Below are 16,201 nucleotides of genomic sequence, written 5' to 3' on the forward strand. Positions count from 1 at the left end.
TGATGTGGCAGGATTGTGAACTAAAGGGCAATGATATAAGGTAACTCACAAAAGAGGCAGTGGTGACAAGAAGAACCCTTTATGCAGTGAGTAGTTAGCTTCTGGAATGCATTGCCTGAGATTCTGGTGAAGGTGGATTCAATTATGACTTTCAAAGAGGAATTTGATGTATTCCTGAACAAAAAAAAATTGCTGGACTACCGAAAAAGGGCAGGTGAATGGGACTAACAGATTTGTTTTTGCTGTAACCAGCACACCCACCGTTCTCCCTGATGTCCTCTGTTAGGGTGCAGACACACTTCTTTTTGCTCCTAGCCAGTGACTAAAGGCACGCTGACAGCCTGCCAGTGCATGCTGCATTTCACTGTGTTCATCAGCATTCTGCCTCAATTCGGTCTTTACCTGAGTGTCCTGAAGCAGAAAGGTGGATGATCTTACCTTCCTTGACTTCGTACAGGAGCTGACTTATCCTTTGACCTAGATAACAAAATGTGAGGCTGGATGAACACAGCAGGCCCAGCAGCATCTCAGGAGCACAAAAGCTGACGTTTCGGGCCTAGAGATAATGGGAACTGCAGATGCTGGAGACTCCAAGATAATAAAATGTGAGGCTGGATGAACACAGCAGGCCAAGCAGCATCCCAGGAGCACAAAAGCTGACGTTTCGGGCCTAGACCCTTCATCAGAGAGGGGGATGGGGGGAGGGAACTGGAATAAATAGGGAGAGAGGGGGAGGCGGACCGAAGATGGAGAGCAAAGAAGATAGGTGGAGAGGGTGTAGGTGGGGAGGTAGGGAGGGGATAGGTCAGTCCAGGGAAGACGGACAGGTCAAGGAGGTGGGATGAGGTTAGTAGGTAGCTGGGGGTGCGGCTGGGGGTGGGAGGAAGGGATGGGTGAGAGGAAGAACCGGTTAGGGAGGCAGAGACAGGTTGGACTGGTTTTGGGATGCAGTGGGTGGAGGGGAAGAGCTGGGCTGGTTGTGTGGTGCAGTGGGGGGAGGGGACGAACTGGGCTGGTTTAGGGATGCGATGGGGGAAGGGGAGATTTTGAAGCTGGTGAAGTCCACATTGACCCCATTGGGCTGCAGGGTTCCCAAGCGGAATATGAGTTGCTGTTCCTGCAACCTTTGGGTGGCATCATTGTGGCACTGCAGGAGGCCCATGATGGACATGTCATCTAAAGAATGGGAGGGGGAGTGGAAATGGTTCGCGACTGGGAGGTGCAGTTGTTTATTGCGAACCGAGCGGAGGTGTTCTGCAAAGCGGTCCCCAAGCCTCCGCTTGGTTTCCCCAATGTAGAGGAAGCCACACCGGGTACAATGGATACAATATACCACATTGGCAGATGTGCAGGTGAACCTCTGCTTGACATGGAAAGTCATCTTGGGGCCTGGGATGGGGGTGAGGGAGGAGGTGTGGCGGCAAGTGTAGCATTTCCTGCGGTTGCAGGGGAAGGTGCCGGGTGTGGTGGGGTTGGAGGGCAGTGTGGAGTGAACAAGGGAGCCTCGGAGAGGGTGGTCTGTCCGGAAAGCAGACAAGGGTGGGGATGGAAAAATGTCTTGGGTGGTGGGGTCGGATTGTAGATGGCGGAAGTGTCGAAGGATGATGCGTTGTATCCGGAGGTTGGTGGGGTGGTGGGTGAGAACGAGGGGGATCCTCTTAGTGCGGTTTTGGCGGGGGTGGGGGCGGGGTGTGAGGGATGTGTTGCGGGAAATGCGGGAGACGCGGTCAAGGGCATTCTCGACCACTGTGGGGGGAAAGTAGCGGTCCTTGAAGAACTTGGACATCTGGGATGTGCGCGAGTGGAATGCCTCATCGTGGGAGCAGATGCGGCGGAGGTGGAGGAATTGGGAATAGGCGATGGAATTTTTGCAGGAGGGTGGGTGGGAGGAGGTGTATTCTAGGTAGCTGTGGGAGTCGGTGGGCTTGAAATGGACATCAGTTACAAGCTGGTTGCCTGAGATGGAGACTGAGAGGTCCAGGAAGGTGAGGGATGTGCTGGAGATGGCGCAGGTGAACTGAAGGTTGGGGTGGAAGGTGTTGGCGAAGTGGATGAACTGTTCGAGCTCCTCTGGGGAGTGCAGGCGGTGCCGATACAGTCATCAATGTAACGGAGGAAGAGTTGGGTTTGGGGCCTGTTTAGGTGCGGAAGAGGGACTGTTCCACGTAACCTACAAAGAGGCAGGCATAGATGGGGCCCATGCGGGTGCCCATGGCCACCCCCTTAGTCTGTAGGAAATGGGAGACCCCTCTACTGCTATAGACCACGTCTGTCATGTCTGGAAACTTCTGAGATGGCAAATTGTGGTATGTTGGCAATGTTGCCAACTCCTGCCTGGAAGAATCCCACTGCATAGAAAGAAATGGCAATGCTGACCTTCATAACCACTGCCAGGCCTGTTCCCATCTTGTCGTGAGAATCCTCATCGCATCCCCCTCTCTGATGAAGGGTCTAGGCCCGAAACGTCAGCTTTTGTGCTCCTGAGATGCTGCTGGGCCTGCTGTGTTCATCCAGCCTCACATTTTGTTATCTAGGATTCTCCAGCATCTGCAGTTCCCATTATCACTTATCCTTTGACCTGTCGAGTTGTGATTGGTGCCTCATCATATGCAGATCCGGACTGTAAACACACTTGCATAATGCCATTACTTTGAGCTGGTGGCTTGCAAGTACTAGGTTACGTGACAGTGCGTCTTCCTTAGAGTTTTCTTCTCCTCGCACTCTTCCATGTGAGGCTGCAAGGGCTGAGAGCCTGCCGTTCTCGACTATCTGAAAGCATAAAAACATAGAGGCATGGGTGAGGAAAGAGGAAAGTGGGATGATGAGGAAAGCAGAAGATCCTAAATCACTCCAACATGATTTTTCATTCCAAGTTTCTTTACAGGATGAAGGTGAGGAGACATTGGGCCAGTTGCGTAATGCAACAATTTACATCCTGGCTACTCTTCTCAGTGTGAAGAGGTTGAAGACCCCTCTACTGCTATAGATGCCTCTGTCATGTCTGGAAACTTCTGAGATGGCAAATTGTGGTATGTTGGCAATGTTGCCAACTCCTGCCTGGAAGGATCCCACTGCATAGAAAGAAATGGCAATGCTGACCTTCATAGCCACTGCCAGGCCTGTTCCCATCTTGTCGTGATGCTCCAGGTCATCAGGTGGCACAATCCTTGCATTCCTGATTCATCCAACATGCGACGGATATACCAGGCAGGGATTTCTAAGGAAAGACCTCCTACTCCTCCCTTTTCATGGTGTTTCCCTGCATCCTCCTGTATCTTATCTGCTCATGTTACAGAGCAAATAGTATGGAAATATCACCTATATTCCTGAAATGGTCAGCAAAAGTTTTTAGATTCCTCCATAACTCACCAGAATTTCCACCAAATCTTGCCTGAGATATTTTCTAATCAGCTGTTTAGCGATGTAATTAATCAGTTTTGAACAGGTGGGCCTTGAACCTGGGCCGCCTAACTATAAGGTAGGGACACCACCGCAATGCCACAAGACCCCAAAATATTTGGCTGAGTGCAAGTGTGTCAGAAATCTGTCAGCTACAATTTATTGAGTGGCCTTCAAATAGCCCCATAACAGATGTCACCGCACTTCATAATGTTAGTTGTTTCGAAGAGTGAAAGATATTACAAGTATGTTCAAAGAACAACTTTAGTGACTTGGCCCATTGATGTCATGATCACACACCTGCAGTGATTTTTGGCTCACAGCAATAGACAAACCTGCTTATGTCATTACCATTGATGCGCACCATGCAGAATCATCTATGCAAATAAACTTTTAACTTTTTTGGGTTTAGTTGAAGCAAATGTAGGAAATTTAATGATCCTTATTTTCTTTATGTGTAAGCTGACATAGCTTATCTAAAATATAACTGAATGTCATTTGTGCTGCTGAACTGGAAGGATAACCCATCATAACATCTTCCCATTCAAAAAGATCAGTTGTTCATCTCCAAAATGGTATCAAATTGAACAAGAGGCTGTTACGTGATGAGCTGGCAAAACATGATGGCACACTTTTAGAATGTGATGTTCCATTTATTTATTAGAATATCATTTAATTTCCTATGTCATTGTTGGTTGAAAATAAAGCAACCGACAGAAAATTATCCGTAATGTAGTGAATTTGTGTTCTGTTATTTTGTGTCCTTTTATAAATATATCTTGGCTGTTATGTAGGTATCTATAAATTTACCCATCTATAATTCATTGACTAAAAGACTGTGGGCTAACTTTTGACCTAGATTACCTGGGAGCAGCTCCATGAAATGAAAGTTGGGTTTATTTCTACATCAAACAAGAGACTTAATCTACCATAGAACTGCTCAGTCGGGGAAAATGCAAACTAACCACAACAAATGTAGGAGATAATAGGAACTGCAGATGCTGGAGAATCTGAGATAACAAGGTGTAGAGATGGATGAACACAGCAGGCCAAGCAGATTCAGAGGAGCAGGTAGGCTGACATTTTGGGCCTGGACCCTTCTTCAGAAATTTCTTCATCCATCTCTACACCTTGTTATCACAAGAAATGTCGCATCCCTGACTTTTCTTCTAGAAGTGAATAAGCTTGTAGTTTACTTCTGCTACAAACATTGGGTACCTTGTGCAAATTTATTTATACATGAGAAAAAGCACAGAGAAATTATTTTTCTTTGAAGTTATAATACCAGAGCTGATAGGTCAGAAGCATAAATTCCACACTCAGTGTGACCATAGACCTTTGCAGAAATCTGGGGACTGGACCCAGCACAGGAAACATGTTGGACTTGGGGACAGGATATCTCATGTAACAGCAGATGTCAAGAACCCAAATTCTCTATTGATGCATTTCACTGTTGATGGCATAGTTCACTTCGGAGAAAACTACTCAACTTCAACCTACTCCAGCTGTCTTAATGAGAACCATAGAGTTGAAGCCATGAATAGGTGTGATTCAGAGTCAAATGGTATAATGCTTTCATGCTTCAGTGTATTTAACGTATATGCATAATCTATACATCGTAATATATGTGGGCTACCTAAATGCAAGCACCATTCACTCACATCCAACATCTAACCACTTCATTTATTTCTCCTTTTGAAATGTTGCTTAAGATCGGTTTATTGGGCACATGTAGTTAGGGGCTGTTTTTGCATGGATGTATGGTAGTATTTATTAACCCAAAATATTTTACAAAGATGGACTTTTTAATTAACTGCTCACTCTTCTATCTTTAACCATTACTCTGCAATTCCACTTCATCCTGTAAACACTAAGAGTATGGGGATTTCCTAAAGGGATGTCTACTATGATTAGGTTGTTAAAAACTGATTCAATTTCTCTGTAGCACTAAAATCTATGGCGTAAAGACAGGCAAACAGTGAAAAATGAAAATTTTGTTTAAAACAAAGATTAAAGCATTTCACCAGATAATGTGTTAAACAACTGGACAGGCAAAGACATTGGATGCAGTTGAACTTTTTTTGGCTCCTAAGTGGGCACCTAAGTCTCTAATGTGGCAGGCAGGAAGTGCAAACTTATTTAAGCTAGAAGTGCCACATTGGTAAAAGTAACAAAACAAGCATTCAGGATTTATGCCTGAATTAGACATTAGGCTCCTTTGCTCATGCAAGTAAAGTGTTAACTTTGCCCATCAGATTTTTCCAATTGATATGTAAATTAAAATCTCCCATGATTGTTAATCTGCCTTTCTGATAAACTCTCATTATTTAGTCCTTTGTGCTCTAACCTACCAATGTGGTTCATGTTTGGGGGCCAATACACCACTTCCACAAGCAACTTCTTGCCTTTATCATTTCTCATTTTTTCACAAACTGTCTGCATGTTTTGGCTTTCTGAACTCAGTTCATCTGACTTGATTATGCTAATACCACAATTTATTAACCCATAGCAACGTCTTTACCACTTTCTACTGTCTTGTCATTCCTATTCTTCAGATTCATGTTCCAATCCATGTCATCCTGCAGCCATGTCTCTGTAATAACCACCAAATGTCCTGAACACTGGTACAAAACAGGTGTAACCACCATCTGGGTATACGTTCTTTGATGTCGGGGACAGTATTAATCCTCCTCTTCATACTGGTCCTACTACCTCCACATTTTCCTTTCCACGTTTACATCACCACCTTCACCACCCTGAAACAAGTTTGATAATCATCTGAATTTCTTCACCATTTTTGTTTTTATATCAGACTACAGATTTATTTTTCTGTTAGGTCCCAAATAGCTATTACTTGCTTGGTGTCAGCAATTTTTTCTACTTCTACAATATAGCAATGCTCAAACTCCAAAATTCTGAAACAGCAATTGGTTTTTCAGCAGAACATCCTATTGTCAAAAAAAGGAGAATTCATATATACTGTTAACTGTTAAACACAGTGTCATACCAATAGAGATTGATCATTGAAGAAATTATAGAATAATATTGTAAGTGGTACAAAGTCCAATGTACAGAACTGAATTTTGTCATATTCTGGCTTAATATCAACTGTGATGGATCATAAAAGATGTTTCTCCAGAGGCCCAATGAGATTTCTTACTATATTATACCAAGCTCATCTCAACAGCTACCTACGATGTCCTTATGGTAATATTCTCATTTGGGTTAGCCTGATTCTACAGTACACTGTAGCCAGAAGAACCCGCCACCATAGGATATCCTGGAATTACCATCATCCGTGGTATCAGCACAATTTATTAAAAGACCATTGTCCACCCAGACAGGCACTGTCAGTTCAGAGGACCCCTGCAAGTTGGCTGGACATGGCAGGGTAAGAAATTGGACCTCACTTTGTGGCAAGGTGATGCACAGGAGGCTGTATCCTTTCAACAGGACAAGCTTTCAACAGGACAAGCAATGGAAGCCATGACACTTGACCTTGCCAGCCTGCACAGAGGTTGACAAACAAGTCAGTACAGTCGCAGCCTGGAGAATGCCTAGCAATGTGTAAAGGTCATCAATGATCATCTCCAGTCCACCAGGGTAAGAGCCAACATCATCTCTCTGCTAACTCAAAATCATTCTACCTCTCCTAATCCTCGCATCTCAGACCAATACTCATGCTCTGCCACTCCTACTGTTGCAAACAGCACTTCTCCCTCACTTGCTCTCACCCACCCAATATCATCAATCCTGCGTGCCTTCTGGGCTGCCTACTCACTTACTATAGACAACTTATCTCCCCCAGCACAAATAGCTGTGACACCCACTTTCAAATTACTCGATCCCTCCCTTTCTCCCATTCCAGGAGAAACAGCCCACAATAGAGAAGGACATGAATAACAGACATATGGGAATGTCACTCTTTAAGGTGCCCTCTAAACTGCACGCCATCCTTACTTGGATATATATTACCATTCATTCATTGTGACAAGGTCAAAATCCTGAAATTTTGCCCATGATCTATAGGATCTGCCTAGATCACATGACCTGCAGTAGCTCACAAAGCCAGCTCATTACAATCTTTTCAAGGGCAGTTATAGATGGGCATTAAATGCTGGCCCAGTCTTTGATGCCTGCATCTTACAAATGAATGAGCTAAGAAGCATGATGCACTGCCTGGCTCCTACAAGGAGAGGAACCTGAGCCTGACCTTCCTAAGTGGCCGATTGACCCTGCTCATGCTTCTGGACTGATATCAGAGACTACTCTTGTAACAGGACCCCCTGACTGAAGCTGTCTCTCTTGACTTGGCTGAGGACTGCTGACAAACATGACAAGCTGCCTGCCATGACATATCTGCATTGAACAGGAAGGCACAACAAAAGTAATGTGAGCCTGGGAACTCCAGCTGAGGAGACAAAATGCTCAAAAGCTAGACATGGCAAGGAATGGATCCTGTTAAAGTCCAGATAAGTTCAAGTTGAATGAGCACTAAGAGAGCAAGGGAGCAGTCCCGATTCAGCCTGATCCAACTTCTGGATGCTTATTCCTGTGAGCAAAGTATCCTTGCAGCAGCAAATGACTGCTAGTTGCTGGTGTGCCATGAAGTACAGCTTTTAAATATAGATCACTCTCTAAGTGGATTGAAAAAGTGTCATGAGGATTCTGGGAGGCCGGCAGATGCAGGGGCTCATGAATGTGGGTTGCATGCTTCTGGTGCCCTGAAGCGTGCTCTTAGGCATTGTTCTTGGGTACCCACAACAGTGCCCAGAGATGCAAGCAGCAATCTGGAGTCACCAGGCATCCACTGTGACTTAATATCAGGAATTTTTGTTGTGTAGCTTCCTCAAAGCCAGTGGTAGGATTGGAAGCTACGTATGACGAAAATGAGATTTGTAGTTAATGAGGCTGACAACAAACATTAATCCTGTTCATGAGATTCTCACTAGGCAGCACAAAGAGCATATCTCCACGCCCTGAAAACTGTTTTAAAATATAATAAGTTGATCCTTATGTTGAGAAAGACCTCGTTTGGCATCTGATGCCATTCTCCCAGATTCTGCAGCATAATCCAGGTTGTTCTAGTCCCAATAGATTCTGTCCATATTTTACAATTGGATAGTCTGCCAACAGACTCACTGTCTAGCCTCACTTGAAGGTTGTTTACTTGCCTTGTATGGACAACGTATATTGAATCTTAGTCTATCATGAATCAGCACTTTCAGAAGAAAGAGGATAAAGGAAAGGGATTTTGGAATTTAAAGAACACCAGCAACAGCAACTGATGAAAAGATTTTTGAAGAAATAAAGCAAGCTTTTCTTAGAGATGTTCAACCTCACATTTATTTTGATCTCAAAGTCATAAAATTGTTACACGATAGAATATAGAATGTAGTAATTTGGACCATTGTGCTTATGTCATTTCTCTGCAACAGCAACTTAGTCCCACTTCCATACTCTTTTCATCCATTCAGATAATTATACAATTCTCTTTTCAAAGCCACAATTGAAGCTGCCTCGACTGAACTCTAAGACAATGTACACCAGATGCTAACCACACACTGCATGAAAAAGTTTTCTTCGTATCGCCTTTGTTTCTTTTGCCATTCAACTTGAACCGGTGGCTTGAACATCTAAACCCTTCCACCAACAGGAACAGTTTCTCTTTATGTACTCTGTCTAAAAATCTCTTAATTTTAAAAACTCCCATCAAATATTTCTTCTCCAAGCAGAATTGTGCCGCTTCTTTAAGCTATCCACGTAACTGAAGTGTCACATTCTTTGAGCAATTCTCAAAAATCTTTTCTGCAATCTCTCTTTAAAAAATTTTATTAATCATTTTGAAATAAGTGGGTGATAGTCCAAAAATAGTACAAATGGCCCAAAACCAGTCCAAAAATATGTGACATGCAGTCAAATGTAACTCTTCAAATTGGATAAAGTCAGCACTCTATCTGAACTTAAACTTGGTTGTGAAGTTGCTTTAAATGTTATTTTGAGGAAAGGTTAATCACTATAGGGTGAGATCAGGTACTTATATCGACTATACCAGATAATATTGCATGCCAGCAAAACCCGATTAAAGTTTTACCTATTTTAATAAATACATTTGCCAAACCACCTGTTCAGATTATGCCAGTCTAGCGAGATAAAATGACTCTCAGAGTACTGCCCTTCACTTTGTGTGCCAGCTTTTCAATCTACTCAGGAGTCATATTAGCTAATGATCCTATATATTTCCCATTGTTCCAGATAGACCAACTATTTTGTCTGTGTCAACTTTACTGATTGTGACAGATGTGCATGCTGTTCTAGCCATGCCAGCTGTACTAAGTCTGCCAAGTGTTTTTACTGTGACAGCTTTCAGTACCTGTGGTGCTGAAACAGCTGTGGCTTCAGATACTGACACAACTCATCAGCATCCCCATTTGCTTTTTCATTCATTATAGTTGGATCCTAAATGATTTCAACTTTAAAGCATATTTAGGGCAATACCTTTGACTTTGTTGGAAGGAAAACCTTAAAACTCTTTTTTATAGACTTGTTTACAAAACATGTGAGTGCAATTTTAATTAGCATGATTAGCCAAAAGGAATCATTCACGAAACAACTGCAAAAATGATCTTTTGAAACTTTTCAGCCAGACAACAAGCCAAATAAAATGTCATGTAGCTGAAAATTTATGAATCTAACTGAGTACAGAATATTTTCATAAGGTGCCAAATGGCAAGATCTTGAAGGCCTTATTTAAAAGTCTGGTCTCTGACTGCCATACTGAAATTTGTACTGAAGAAATGGTAGGCCTTGCTGGAGGAAAAGGGTAAAGGATTTGATATATAGGAGTAACAAAGTTTCATTATATAGAATAATATGGAACCTTATTTTGATGAAGCCTGGAGTACTGTATTCAGTATTGTTCCCCTTAACCTAAGAAGGATCTTATTGCCATAGAATGAGTGCATAACGGTTTGCCGAGACCTCTTTCTAAGATGGAGACAATTTCCTATGAAGAACAATAGAATCACAAAACTGGACCTGCATTTTCTCGAATTTTGAAGAATGGAATGTGTTCTCATTGAAACCCACAACATACTTAAAGAAATAGACAGGATAGATGCAAGTAAGTTATTTCCCCTGAAACTATAGCTGCAGGACAAATTTTCAAGTTAAAGGGGAAGGCATTTCAGACCAAGATAATGAATGTTGGTTAATCAAAGGGTTGTGAATCTTTGGAATTGTAAAATCAAGAGGGCTGTCGAAACTCAGTCTTTGAGCAGGGTTTAGAGTAGAGATTGACAGATTTCTAAATACCAGAGATGGAAAGGGATACCAAAGTAGTGTTGGGGGAAAGGCATTGATGTTAATGATCAGCCATGATTGTTAAGAATGGTGAAGCTGAATGGTTTCCTCCTGCTCCTATGTTCTTAAAGCTGGTAAGGCATGGATGTGGAGCAGAATCTCTAACAGGAATGGAGACAAGACATATTGAATAGTAAAGCAGTTGCATTTTCTAACCACTAGTCAGAGTATCTACTAATAAGTCATGGAAAATAAAATTCAAGATTTTGAAATGGTCATTAAAAAAAAAGACTGTCAATGTGAAATGTCAGCTCTATATTAAGGTTGGGAAGTAGTACAACATTTAATCAGGTGAGAAGACACGGCCTCCCGATGTTACCAGGTTACAGCAAGGTAGGCATATTTGAGGAGAGTGTGCCAGGTGAAACGTTTAAAGTAATGTAAGGACCTCTTCTTTCCACAGTTGTTATTCCAGCAGTAATCGGTTAGGCCCATGTCAACCTGCCTGCAGGTTGAGTAAACATATTCACAGATTGGGAGTCCAAAGCCTCTGGGACAGAGATTTCCAAAGATTGCAAAACACTCACCGTACCTCATCAGAGATTCCCTTTCTCCATCCTACCTCTCCCGTGGGCCTCCATTGCTAATCTTTGTCCGTGCCTCCTGAAGTCCCAGCTGTGACCATAGCCCCTGGTGGCACTTGTAGGCCTGAAGAGCTGTCAGCCTGTGATTGCCTGACTATCCTTGTCAGCTGAGAGTCATACCAGATTCAAAACATTAATTCTGTTTCTTTCTCCACCATTGCTGCCAGACCTGCTGAGTTTCTCCAGTGTTCTCTGTTTATTTTAGATTTCAGCATCCACAGAATTTTGCTTTTATTAGAGGTGACAGTTTGACTACTAGAGCTGCCTTGTCTGCCTTGGCAGCGTGTTAGAATGTAACAGCAGTCGACGCTAGAGAAGGTGGCAGCGTCTGTATGACCTTCTATAGCAACAACAAATTTGGAAGTATTACAATTCAACTCCATATTATTTATATGCATTGTGAATAGCTGTGGATCTAGCACTGACATTTGTGGTTCCCCATTAGTAACAGCCTACTATCCTTAGAATGATCAGTTTATTCCGACTCTCTACTTTCTGTCTATTAACCAACTCTCAATCCACACTATATTTCCCTCCATCTCATCAGCTCTGGTTTTATTTACTAAACTCCTTTGTGGACCTCATTAAAAGCCTTCTGAAAATCCAAACAAATCACATCCACTGGCTCTCCAATGCTACAAGTGACATGCATATGATGTGATATCCATATTGACTCTGACCAAATTTGACTCTTTTTTTCAAATATCGTGTTAACACATACTTCATAAGACATTCTAGCATTTTCCCTGCTATGGACGTAAACCTGCAGTTCTCTATACTCCCGCTTGGCCTCTTCTCTTCCTAAATAGTAGGATTACATTTTCCATTCTCAGTCAACAGGAATCTTTACAGAGTCTATTGAGTTATAAAAGGTAACCACCAATGCACCCACTATTCTTTTCAACTCTCTGGCATGAAGCTCACCTGGTCCAGGAATTGTATCAATCCAGCTTAGTTTTCAAGTGCCACATTCTTGTCAACACCTCAGTTACACAAGTCTTTTGGTCACTTAATATTTCTGGGAGATTTTCTGTATCTTCTTCCAAAGACAGATAAGAAACAACTCTTTAGTTTCTCTGACATTTCTCTTTTATCCTGTCCTCACCTCCATTTATCTTTGCTAATCTTTTTACCTTCATTTATTGATGGAAGCCTGCATTGTCCTCCTTTATGTTTCTCACTATATTGCATTCATATTCTCGTTTCCCTTGTCAGTTTCGTGCTCTTCCTTGCCTGTGGAATTCTTGCTCTTGCCTGTAGAATTCATTACCACAGATTTGTATGAGTTCGCAAAGGAGTTGGATATAGCACTTGGGGCTAAAGGGATTAAAAAATATGGATGGAAAGCAGGAGCAGCCTATTAAGTTGGATGACTAGCCCTGATCATCATGAATGACAGAGCAGGCTTGACCAACCAAATGGTCTATGTCTGGTTCCATTTTCTATGTTTTGATGTCTCTTTTGTTGAGTTGTTAATTGCTCCCAAACCCCAGACTTGCCTTTATTTATGTCATTCTTATAGCTACTTCCTTTAATCTAATGAAATCTTTAACTTATTTTGTTAACTGTGGTAGATTTACTCTCCCCTTTGGGTGTTTTTTCTTAACTTAAATGAATTTGTTGTTGATCTTTTAGTAGCTCTTTAAGTGCTAGCTATTTCCTGTCTAATATCAAATCTTTTAACTTATTTTCCCAATCTACTGCAACTAACCTATCTGTCATATCCTCATCGTTTCATTTGCTCAGATTGGAGACCAGTGGAATTTTTGAACAAACCCAAGCTTTCAATCAATGTTTTCTGGCATCTACATCAATTATCATCCAATGGTTCAGTGTTTATTCCTTGTATCTTTTTTTCACAATACCATTGCCCTTTGTCACCCCAGCACCTGAGAACAGTTCTAGATTATAAACACCATTTAATTGCAACCTGCTATGCCATGTTACTCAATTGTAATGTAAATATCTTTTCCTTAACATTAGTGATTTTTTTCTGCTTATTGCTAACACTTCATTCTATATTTGAGGTTTTGTATATATTAGTTTGTTCCTTTCTATGTTTTCTATGTAAACCTTTTCACGTGTTGTTCTTTGTACTGTTTCTGTCTGCTTATAGATCTATTCAAGTTTAAAATTTATTACTCATTTCTTATATATTGACACTTCCCTATTTCCTGCCCTTCTTCTTCCCCCGATTTAGCAATGTTAAAGACATTCATTCAGTTCTGGAAGTGACAGTTTACGATGAGGACCGGGATCGAAGTGCAGATTTCCTGGGCAAAGTTGCCATACCTTTGCTAAATGTAAGTTTTATCCGTCTGACATTTTGTTCGTTTTTCTTACTTAATAAAATTCCACACTATATGTCTGTCATTTCTCAAGTAAGATTTGTAGTAATAACACTAAAATTCTAGCATGCCCAATCCACAACCACGTTGAATCCCACGGTAGTTAATTTTTTTGACAGACTTGGTGCTGGTAATGAACAGGTACTTGTCAGAGTTGCCACAGTTGTTTTGGGTTCTCTGTCAGTTTCAGCAGCTGGGGGTCAAAGGTTGCTGGGGGAGTGTATTCAGCAGAGACTGAGAGACAGACGGCTGTCATGTCCTTTTCCCACAGATTCAAAATGGTGAACAGAAAGCCTACGTTTTGAAAAACAAGAATCTGACAGGGGCAACAAAGGGGGTCATCTATCTTGAAATGGATGTGATTTTTAATGTTGTAAGTCTTAACTTCAGCTTTTCCTACTGCCTAAGATGTTCTTTTTAGTCGAATGAATCTCTTTAGTAATTCTGTATGAGAATTTTCTATGTTACACTCAATTTTTGTGTACTGTGCTGCAATTGTTATCTCAGTCATGAGGTTATTGTGGGAAATATTTTACACTGTGAATGGAACATTTTTTTGTTTTATGTGATACTGTGCAGATAAGAGCAAGCGTCAGAACAATCACTCCCAAAGAAGGGAAATACATTGAAGATGAACAGAAAATCTCAAAAGAGGTACAATTTCTGAGTACAATAAAATGAATCTTTCATTTTTCACAGCAATCGTAAAAGATATGTACCAAGAGCAATCTCAATTATTAATTTTCAAATTAAGTTGTTCCTGTGAGCTTTTAACATTCATGTTAGTAGTACCTGATTAGTGCAGAAGTAGATTGGATTATATAACTATTTGTCCATTGCTTGTACTCATTTAGTTAAGCAAATCAATACAAACATATGCAGTATTAAATGTCTTTAATTAAAGATTTGACATTTATATTTGCACAATTTACCACAAGTCTATGTATATACTAGAAGAAATTCCTAACTATTTAGCTTGGCCATTACGCAGGAGAAAACTAAATTTATAGTTATGTTGTCACATGGATTTCAGACTGTTGTGGTGACAGACAATTGAAATTTGCAGTCGTTATGTCGTATTTTCCACTTATGTTTTGGCATTCAATGGCAAACACATTTAAAGTGTGAAAGAGCTAAAAGTATAGTATTTTCTCTTGTGATTCCATTTTATATTATTCATTCATGGGATGTGCATGTCACTAGTTAAGCTTTTATTGCTTATGTAATGATCCCAGCTAATGGTAATACTGGACAAGTCAGATCTCAGTGTGAAACCTGGATTCCCGGATCAAAAGTTTTATTTTTCTACAAATTGTGTATGGTGGTATTCAGTTACTGAACTTATTTGTCTGTTAGTGCATTTTTAACACAAGAACATAATGAGCTATGACACATTAAAAACAAAAACAAATGCTAACTATTTTACATTTTATAAAATTAGTTAAAGTAGTCTTGATACAAACATCGGACAAAACAATTCAACTGTTTTACTCAAGAAAGGTAATTTTATGGATACACAAATCTCCATGAAGTGTCCTCTTTCCACTTCACAGTTTCTTGACTAGTGAGCATGGCTATACTTGGTTTCAACTTTTCTGCTTTTATTTTTATGTAGTTATTGTTGCTTCCTGAGACCCATAAACAAACTATTAACACAGCTCACTTATTTCTTAACATGGATTCCTTAAACTTGCCTCCCACAGCCTCATGTTTCTGGAGTTATTCACTGACTGCCATTACACTATTCAGGTCTTCTTTTCTTCTGCCCTGTTTTAGAAACTGCTAAACTTCACTGCTGATATTGTAGGCCTTTTCTCTCTTAACAAATTGTTTCATTTTCTGAAAGAGCATGCACACTCACTGACAATCTGAATGGTTCTCTGTTTCTAAAATAACATGGTTTTGTCTCTATCTCACTGTGTCATTGGACACTTTTTTGCTAGGCAACAGTCCATTGCCTTTCTCCTCTGTACTACCTTTATTTCTAAGTCACTGAACAATTCTACTCAAAGGTTTTAAAGACCTCACTCAACATTGTATTTAAGCCCAATAATGCTAATTTTCCACAAAGCTTTTTAAAATTCTGATTGACATTTAAGTGCATACAGCGCAACCTGTACCAGCAAACTAAAAACTTATGCGAATTGTAATCAGGAAAGAGCAAGAGAGTGTACTGGTGCTGGAACTGGAAGAAACTGGCTTGCTCCACAAATGAGTCAGTGTGGTCTTGATAGTTCAACAGGCCACCTCTGTGCCATACAATGTAATATTTTGATGGGCTGATTTTATGGCTGAAAGTCATGCAGGCCACTGTCATCAGGTTTGTACTAAATATCGGGGTAGCAATGTAACATCATTGCACAAGCCTGGAAATTGAAAGCCCACCAACCAGTTTGAAATAACAAATAGCAAACCATTGAATTGAATACAACTTTTCATTGCCCAATCAATTTTTCAGTTGTCGAACAGGAAAACGGTTAGGGAGTGTTTTACACTGTGTGAGATGAA

The 16,201-nt window shown here is 41.0% G+C and overlaps 1 protein-coding gene across 18 annotated transcripts in view; it reads left to right on the top strand.

Moving 5' to 3' along the window:
- The window catches only part of LOC125450983 (multiple C2 and transmembrane domain-containing protein 1-like), a 562,377-nt gene that overhangs the window by 348,825 nt on the left and 197,351 nt on the right, over nucleotides 1-16,201 (top strand). For all 18 annotated transcript variants that reach the window (XM_048527527.2, XM_048527528.2, XM_048527529.2 and 15 more), the window contains 3 exons: nucleotides 13,546-13,648; nucleotides 13,965-14,066; nucleotides 14,273-14,347. In XM_048527527.2, the coding sequence (XP_048383484.1) occupies nucleotides 13,546-13,648; nucleotides 13,965-14,066; nucleotides 14,273-14,347 (280 nt within the window). The remainder of the gene's footprint in view (nucleotides 1-13,545; nucleotides 13,649-13,964; nucleotides 14,067-14,272; nucleotides 14,348-16,201) is intronic.

Source organism: Stegostoma tigrinum, chromosome 3 (assembly GCF_030684315.1).
Source record: "Stegostoma tigrinum isolate sSteTig4 chromosome 3, sSteTig4.hap1, whole genome shotgun sequence".
In the NCBI taxonomy this organism is placed as follows: Eukaryota; Metazoa; Chordata; class Chondrichthyes; order Orectolobiformes; family Stegostomatidae; genus Stegostoma; species Stegostoma tigrinum.